The 9232-nt window shown below is 39.4% G+C and overlaps 1 protein-coding gene across 1 annotated transcript; it reads left to right on the forward strand.

The window, feature by feature from the left end:
- The first annotated feature begins 780 nt into the window (after positions 1-780).
- Positions 781-8950, forward strand: LOC112146228 (NADH-ubiquinone oxidoreductase chain 5-like). Its single transcript, XM_024271933.1, has 4 exons — positions 781-788; positions 1825-1925; positions 2592-3526; positions 8819-8950. The coding sequence occupies exons 1-4, from the start codon at positions 781-783 to the stop codon at positions 8948-8950; spliced, it is 1176 nt and encodes a 391-aa protein (XP_024127701.1).
- Positions 8951-9232: the final 282 nt, after the last annotated feature.

Genomic DNA, 9232 nt, shown 5'->3' on the forward strand with positions numbered 1-9232 from the left:
AGGCTTTTTTTCAGTTTTAAGGCTAATTTGGCATTTAACTAACTAACTAAATTAACTTTAGCAAGCTATCAGCTTCAGTGCTTTTAGCTTTCGATTTAAATTTTCAAAATGTTTTTAGTTAGTTTAAAGCTAACGACGGTTAAGATGTGTGCTTTACATCCAGTTTGCCCATGACCTGATAAGTCGACTAATCAGAAAAAATAATCAATGATTAGTCGACTATTAAAATGATCGTTTCCTTCCTTCGTTGAACATTTCCTTCATTTAAATATTTGTGTATTTATCCCACTAAATGCTCATCACCCACATTCAAATCTGTCGGTTCACTTTTTGACATCCTCTTAACTGTCAGAGAATCTGTACTCGATCGAACCACTAGGGGGCAGCAGAGCACATGTTACTACAGGTTACACCAGCATTCTTCTACTGTAGTCAGGTTTGGCTGATTGGAGAGAAAGACCATCACTTCAGTTTCTATTAAGACGATGGAAATTGAAAAAAAAATGTAAATCAAGTGTTAATGGTATAACTTTTGATAAATATTAATACAGTAAATACTTTTGTTTATGTCCTAAATTCTAATAAAACAGACAGTCCAGCCTCACTGGATAATCCACCATGAAGTATTTAGATTTGACCAACAGAATGAGCTAAAATACTGTTTATACAACTTAAACACAATATTCTGGGAGATATGAGTATTTTAAAATAGCAAAATACACTGATAAACCGTGTTTTGGCCACGCCCACCACAACCACCTGGGAGTGACTGATCTGAACATGTCGAGGTTAGTGACTCCTTTAACCTGCATTTCTCTGAGAAAATATAAGTAAAAACTGAAAGAAAAGAGGAATTTAATTTGTGTTCCTCGTTAAATGTTCAGTTTCTTCTAAAATCAGTTCTGATGAAGTTGATTCAAAAGTTTGATGCTTTCCAATCTTCCAGTAGTTTAAAAATAACATCAGCTACATGACATCAGTCAATAAGATGTTTTAGGGGGTCAAAGTCGTCATGTGTCAAATATTTTTGGAGGATCAGTTGCTCAAGCAGCCACAGTGAGGCGCTGTAGCCAAACATAACCTCATGATATTCTGTGAGACATGATTGTTAGGTTGTTCATTTCAACAATTTGAACAAGTATGTCAACTTTCAGCTGATATTTCTGAACATACAAAATAATGGTTGTTCTTTTTAATTCTAGGAGATAAATGCTCTTATTTTCTTTTCCACCCGGCCTCAATCCCTAACCTGTAGAGATGTGCGTAAATGAGGCCCTTTAAGCTAACAATAGACAGACTGATCCCCGGAGCTGCTCTGTGACGGTGAGTCCAGCCACCGTGTCCCCCCGCTAATCGACGTCTTTCAGCTCCGGCTGAAGGAGCAACAACCTTTACTGATACAAAATCAGGGAATCTCCAGAGGGAGAGGTTTAAATGTGGATTGGAGGATTAAAAAACGGTCTGGGGAGATGGAAGAGAATCAAATCTCAGACTCGAGGGAGGGTCTACACATTCACAATCTATTAATCCCACACAGAGCCGACTTTCCGGTTTGTTTTCATTTCCTCTTTGTTCACAGAGACAAAAAAAGTCCAATTATTGGGCCAAATGTCGGTCTTTCTTATCAACTATCGGGTTGTGCAATTTTAAATACGTCTTTGTGTTTGAGCGCCTGTCAATATTTCCCTGGAAACCTCATTTCCAGAGAGAGTTTACTCCTTGACTTCCTCTGAAGACCTCATGTGAACTCGAACAGAGGATGAACCGAGCAGCAGAGACGCGTTGAAGACTTGTCCGTTTATCTTTTCTTTCTCCTCATTGAAGAACAGTGGATTACTTCCAGACCTCGTCTGTCCTAATGTTCCTCCGCATCTCAGTGCTGCGCCATGTGCTCTCCGGCAGCCCTGTCAGGGTGAAGCAGCTACGTAACTAATGGCTAAACTGTTGACTTCTACAGAGTTCTTCATCTTCAACCTCTTTTTTTTTCAATAAATGTCAAATGTGTTCAAGTGTTTTTGTGACACTTCAACAAAACACAAAGTAGTTTTTTCTTCTTCTTTGTTTGCTAAAAATGACATAGTTATGATTTTAAAAGCACAGAGAACACAAAAGATGACTGGAGTAAATCTTTAAAAATGAAAGAAAAAATTTTGAGGAGCTTTCAACATATCAGTCATTGGATTTGGTGTAATGTTACATTCACGCGGGGCGTGCAATGTGTCTTCTTGAGTGCAAAGAACACATTCTTTGTTGTCTTTGCATTTTTCTACTTTGTTGTCTGTTTCTTCTTCATCTTTGATGTTGTCGTCTTTGTTGTCTTCTTCTTAGGCTTTTTCTACTGTCTTCTTCTTTGTTGTTGTCTTCTTCGTCACCGTCTTCATCTATTTTTGTGTCTTTTTTCATCTTTGTTGTCATCTTCATCTTTTTCTGATTTATAATCTTTTTCTTTGTTGTCTACTTCTCCATCATTGTCTTCGTTGTCGTCTACTTCTTCATCATTGTCTTATTTGTCGTCTACGTCTTCTTTACTGTCTTATTTGTCGTCTACTTCTTCATCATTGTCTTATTTGTCGTCTACTTCTTCGTCATAGTCTTCTTTGTTGTCTACTTCTTCATCATTGTCTTATTTGTCGTCTACTTCTTCGTCATAGTCTTCTTTGTTGTCTACTTCTTCGTCATTGTCTTCTTTGTTGTCTACTTCTTCGTCATTGTCTTCTTTGTCGTCTACTTCTTCGTCATTGTCTTCTTTGTCGTCTACTTCTTCGTCATTGTCTTCTTTGTTGTCTACTTCTTCGTCATTGTCTTCTTTGTCGTCTACTTCTTCGTCATAGTCTTCTTTGTTGTCTACTTCTTCGTCATTGTCTTATTTGTCGTCTACTTCTTCGTCATAGTCTTCTTTGTTGTCTACTTCTTCGTCATAGTCTTCTTTGTTGTCTACTTCTTCGTCATTGTCTTCTTTGTCGTCTACTTCTTCGTCATTGTCTTCTTTGTTGTCTACTTCTTCATCATTGTCTTCTTTGTCGTCTACTTCTTCGTCATAGTCTTCTTTGTCGTCTACTTCTTCATTATTGTCTTATTTGTCGTCTACTTCTTCGTTATTGTCTTATTTGTCGTCTACTTCTTCGTCATCATCTTTGACGTCTACTTCTTCGTCATCGTCTTCTTTGTCGTCTACTTCTTCATCATTGTCTTCTTTGTCGTCTACTTCTTCATCATTGTCTTCTTTGTCGTCTACTTCTTCGTCATCGTCTTTGTCGTCTACTTCTTCGTCATCGTCTTCTTTGTCATCCACCTTTTTGTCATTGTCTTCTTTGTCGTCTACTTCTTGACTATTGTCTTTTTTGTCGTCTACTTCTTCATCATTGTCTTCTTTGTCGTCTACTTCTTCGTCATTGTCCTCTTTGTTGTCTATTTCTTCATTATTGTCTTTTTTGTCGTCTACTTCTTCATCATTGTCTTCTTTGTCGTCTACTTCGTCATTGTCTTCTTCATTGTCATCTTCTTTGTCCTGATCTTCTCCGTCATTGTATTGGGGCAGCCGTGGTGCAGCGGTAGGGCGATTGACTCCTGATTGGACGATTGTGGGTTTGATTCCTGCCTTGCCTTTTGAAGTGTCCTTGAGCAACAAACCTAACCTCGAATGGCCACTGGTGGAAGGTTGGCGCCAGTGTTCGGCAGCGGAGCCACCACCACTGTTTGAATGTGTGTATGAATGGGTCTGTGACTGTGAAGCGCTTTGGGCCTTCGAAGGAGGGTAGAAAGCGCTATACAAGTATACGCCATTTACCATTGTCTTTTGTGTCCTCATCTTCTTCATCATTGTCTTCTTTGTTGTCTTCTTTGTCTCATCTTCGTCTTTTTCTACTGTCTTCCTTGTCGTTGTCATCTTCATAATCTTTTTTTGTCTTTTTGCTTCTTTTTCTGCCTTGTTGCTAGACCAAGAAAAAGCTTTTGACCGTTGAACACGGCTTCTTTTGGAAAGTCATGGAGAAGTTTGGATTCAGTGCTGGTTTCATCGCAAAACTGAGTTTTCTATGCTGAAGCTGAGAGTGCTGAAGGTGAACGGCGGTCTGTGTCCTCCTGGGTCGAGGCATACGGCAGGGCTGTACTCTGTCCGGCATGCTCTACGCTCTCCCTGGAGCCCCTCCTCCTTAAGATCCATGCTAGTCTGGACGGTTTGTGTTTGCCTGGTTTTGATAGAAATATAGTTTTATCATCTTATGCTGATGATGTCATTGTTTTTGTCGAGCACCAGGCTGATGTGGATGTCTTGGTGGATATAATTCATGCTTTTTCCACATTATCCTCTTCCAGAGTTAATAGGCACAAGACCGACACCCTTGCAGTGGGGAGGTGGTAGGAAGTTCTTCCGACTCTCCCCTCGAATGTGGCGTGGAAGACTGAGAGTTTGAAGTACCTGGGGGTTTCTGGGTAGTCCTACCACGGTGATAAAGAATTGGGAAGATGTTGTTGACAAACTGGAGGGGAAGATGAATAAGTGGTGATGGCTGCTCCCCCAAATGTCTTTTAGGGGGCGGGTTTTGGTTATCAACAACCTTGTTGCTCATCGCTTTGGCACCAGTTGATGTGTCTGGACCCCCTTTCCGGGTTACTGTCTCAGCTTCAGTCCAAGCTTGCCATTTTGGCTCTTAAAAGAGCCTTTGATCTTTGGAGCACGGTTGGACAATCCCTGTTTTATATGATCTATGATTAAACTGACGTTTTAAAAATCAAATCTTCTTCTTCGTGTTGTCTACTTCATCTTCATTTTCTACAGTTCTGGTTCCCTCAGCTCCACAATGTTTTAAAACAACAAAAATTCAAGAAGATCCCCAAAAGACTGCAGTCTTGCTTCATTTTAGAAGTGTTGCACCGTCTTTTCTCATGCGATGTTTTAATATTTTACTTTCTAAATGTCAGTTCTCAGTGAGTGAAAGCGGTTTTGCTCATGCAGCTTTAAAAGGTTATTTCTTCTACACAATAAGAAAACCCCCTGATGAGAGAAAGGGACCAGAATTGTGGCTTTCCATGCGGGAATCCTTCACTCTTTGAGAAACTCCTGAATGTCTGGATTGTTTAGTGACCAAAACTGAAAGCAGACTATTTTAGCAGAATGATGAGTCTGCGGTGGCAACGACTTCAAAGATGATTCTACAATTAAAGCAGGCTTTGCATGGGAGCTGCACAAACACTCGGTGACACTTGACCTTTATTAATTACACAAACTATTTTCACTTTCGACCTGGATTTGTGGTGATCAGCTCGTGTTTGCAGTTCCTCAGAGTCTGAAGGTGTTTGGAAAACATGGTGACGGGATCTTAACACCTCTGGATTTCAGCCGAGGCGCTCTCCGGCTGTCTTCAATTCTTAAACACTCTAATAATGAAAATAAACATGTCAGGCAGTCCAACTTAGGATTTCCCGCTGAGAGGCATGACATCCGTTCAAACTCCCTCAACTTTCTATCCAATGACATGCTTAAAAGCAATTTGACATTTGGGAAGACCTCTGACCTTAAACTCTAAACACGCTCTGAGATGCATTTCTTTGACAGTTGCAGATTGTTGCCTCTGGGCCCAGCCTAAATGCATTTACACTTTGTCACGAGTCCTTCTGTCGCAGATCTGTTCATCAGTGTGAATGATGGCCATTACAGGGAAAAATGGAAGCTGTGTCATGAGTTCAAGCTCCCTAATCAAGGCCCATTTTGGCTGATTTTGGGTTGTTTAACACAGGGGTCCCCAAACTTTTTCTTGTGAGGGCCACATGACTGTTTTTTTCTCTGATGGGGGCCGGCGTTGGTTTGTAGGCTAACAGAAAAAAATAACAATCACAACCTAAATGTAAAGATTTATGGTTTTCCAGAAAGCCAAATTTTAAATAATTAATTTCTGTCATCTTTACAGAAAAAAATAATGCTGAAAATTTCAAAAGCCAGATATATAGCCTTACCTGCAATGGATTAATAGCTGAAGATGCTCAAATTGATGGTTTAAAACACTGAAGCTGACAGCTGAAAACGCTGAAGCTGATACATAGCTAAAAGATTAGCAAAGTGCCAAATTAGCCAAAAAAACAAAAAAAAAAAACTAAATTAGTCAAAACAGCTAGCATGAACCTTACATTTTAACTCAACTTCAACAGAGTCTAGAAAATGAAAAAGACTAAATTAGCCAAAGCAGCTAGCATGTAGCTAAAATATTAGCTAAACATCAAAACAGTCCAGAAAAATGACTAAATTAGCCAAAACAGCTAGCGTGTAGCTGAAATATTAGCTAAACTACAGAATGGTCTAGGAAATCAACCAGATTAGCCAGAACAGTTAGCATGTAGCTAGAATATGAGCAAAACTTCAAAATAGCCACGAAAAACTGAAAAAATACTAAATTAGCCAAAATAGTTCGCATGTAGCTGAAATATTAGCCAAATATCAAGTTAGCCTAAAAAAAATGTAAAAATGTCTAATTTAGCCAAAACAGCTAGCGTGTGGCTAAAATATTAGTTAAACATCAAAACAGTCTAGAAAAACATCCAATTTATCCGGAACAGTTAGCATGTAGCTAAAATATGAGCAAATCTTCAAAATAGCCACAGAAAACTGAAAAAAAAACTAAATTAGCCAGTACAACTAGCATGTAGCTATTAGCTTGAAATATTAGCTAAACATCAAAGTAGTCTAAAAAAATAGAAAAACGACTAAACTAGCCAAAACAGCTAGCATGTAGCTAAAATATTAGCTAAACTTCAAAATAGCCTAAAAAACGAAATAAATGACTAAATTAGCCAAAACAGCTCGCATGTAGCTGAAATATTAGCCAAATGTCAAGTTAGCCTAAAAAAACGAAAAAATGTCTAATTTAGCCAAAACAGCTAGCATGTAGCTGAAATATTAGCTAAACTACAAAATGGTCTAGAAAAGCAACAAAATTAGCCAGAACAGCTAGCATGTAGCTAAAATATTAGCTAAACATCAAAACAGTCTAGAAAAATGACCAAATTAGCCAAAACAGCTAGCGTGTAGCTGAAATATTAGCTAAACTACAAAATGGTCTAGAAAAACAACCAAATTAGCCAGAACAGTTAGCATGTAGCTAAAATATGAGCAAAACTTCAAAATAGCCACAAAAAACTGAAAAAGACTAAATTAGCCAGTACAGCTAGCATGTAGCTATTAGCTTGAAATATTAGCTAAACATCAAAGTAGTCTAAAAAAATAGAAAAACGACTAAACTAGCCAAAACAGCGAGAATGTTGCTAAAATATTAGCTAAACTTCAAAATAGCCTAAAAAACTGAATAAATGACTAAATTAGCCAAAACAGCTCGCATGTAGCTAAAATATTAGCCAAATGTCAAGTTAGCTTAAAAAACGGAAACATTTCTAATTTAGCCAAAACAGCTAGCATGAAGCTATTAGCTTGAAATATTAGCTAAACATCAAAGTAGTCTAAAAAAATAGAAAAACGACTAAACTAGCCAAAACAGCGAGAATGTTGCTAAAATATTATCTAAACTTCAAAATAGCCTAAAAAACTGAATAAATTACCAAATTAGCCAAAACAGTTCGCATGTAACTGAAATATTAGCCAAATGTTAAGTTAGCCTAAAAAAACGGAAAAATGTCAAATTTAGCCAAAACAGCTAGCATTTAGCTAAAATATTAGCTAAACTTCAAAATAGCCTAAAAAACTGAATAAATGACTAAATTAGCCAAAACAGCTTGCATGTAGCTAAAATATTAGCCAAATGTCAAGTTAGCTTAAAAAACGGAAACATTTCTAATTTAGCCAAAACAGCTAGCATGAAGCTATTAGCTTGAAATATTAGCTAAACATCAAAGTAGTCTAAAAAAATAGAAAAAAGACTAAACTAGCCAAAACAGTGAGAATGTTGCTAAAATATTAGCTAAACTTCAAAATAGCCTAAAAAACTGAATAAATTACCAAATTAGCCAAACTAGCCAAAACAGTTCGCATGTAACTGAAATATTTGCCAAATGTTAAGTTAGCCTAAAAAAACGGAAAAATGTCTAATTTAGCCAAAACAGCTAGCATGTAGCTAAAATATTAGCTAAACTTCAAAATAGCCTAAAAAACTGAATAAATTACTAAATTAGCCAAACTAGCCAAAACAGTTCGCATGTAGCTGAAATATTAGCCAAATATCAAGTTAGCCTAAAAAAATGGGAAAATGTCTAATTTAGCCAAAACAGTTCTGGGGGCCGGGCCAAATATGGGGAAGGGCCGGATCTGGCCCGCGGGCCGTAGTTTACGGACCCCTGGTTTAACAGATCCGTCACCTGAGAAGCGAGACGTAGGATAATGAGATCCATTTTTTGAGTTACAGCTCTGCGTTTTCCTCCTGGATGCAGCACAAAGACAAGGATGCTGTGCATGGCTGTCTTTAACGTGAAAAATGGAGGCTACGCCCTCAAAGCGTGAGTTATCCATATTACAAAAGGTGATCAGATAAAGAAAATCCTTCAACACTTCTCGAAGAGCTTCAGTCACCAGAGACCCTCACATGCATAATTCCACTCCGAACAAGCCGGCTTTGTTGTGGCTATTGTTAGGACGGGTATGTCTGAAGCTGTAATCTAGGAGTGTCCTTTTAAAGACAGTGGACACAGCGGGTCCTTCCATATGGCCTATAGGGCCACACTGAGGGAGGCATTGTTGCTCTACCGTTTTCAGGACCGCTGTGAGCCGCCATCAGCTGAGAGGCTTTGAAGGTCCGAGGCGCTCGGGGAAAGGCCACCGGGAGGGGCTGCTGGGAGGGTGTCCGACTTCAAGGCCTTTCTGTGGGACCTGCGTCATTAGGCACCGTCAGGTGGGCCGGAGGAGCAGCGGGGCGCCCTCGGGGACATGAATGACAGGGACCTCTTTGAAGTGCAGTGCGACCCCTCCCAGAGCCCCACCCTGCCGCACCACACCACATATGGACTGGGCTGAAAGCCACCCCGGCAGAGGTGCTGTAACCTGAGAGCTTCTGCAGCAGCCTGTCAGAGCTCTGATGGAAGCACCATAGGCCCAAACAGGAAGCCGGCGTGACCCACGACGCCCCGGGTCAAATACGACTCTCAGAACGGTGACAATTGGATTAGTGTTATATATGAGCCAGACAGTCCTGGGACCTGTTAGTGCAGGCACGTTTGCACAGGTAGAACAGCCTTAAACTTGCACTTCATTCACAAACAGATGGGTCTTCTTGTGGAAGCGAATACAAATCTCAAA

This window comes from Oryzias melastigma, linkage group LG8 (genome assembly GCF_002922805.2).
Source record: "Oryzias melastigma strain HK-1 linkage group LG8, ASM292280v2, whole genome shotgun sequence".
In the NCBI taxonomy this organism is placed as follows: Eukaryota; Metazoa; Chordata; class Actinopteri; order Beloniformes; family Adrianichthyidae; genus Oryzias; species Oryzias melastigma.

Excerpts from the sequence above, each read along its gene's own strand:
- LOC112146228 (XM_024271933.1), top strand. Across the intron at positions 1,926-2,591 it reads TGTCAGGGTGAAGCAGCTAC|TCTTCTTTGTTGTCTACTTC; the intron begins GTAACTAATGGC and ends TCTTCGTCATAG. Across the intron at positions 3,527-8,818 it reads TCCTGATCTTCTCCGTCATT|GCACCGTCAGGTGGGCCGGA; the intron begins GTATTGGGGCAG and ends CTGCGTCATTAG.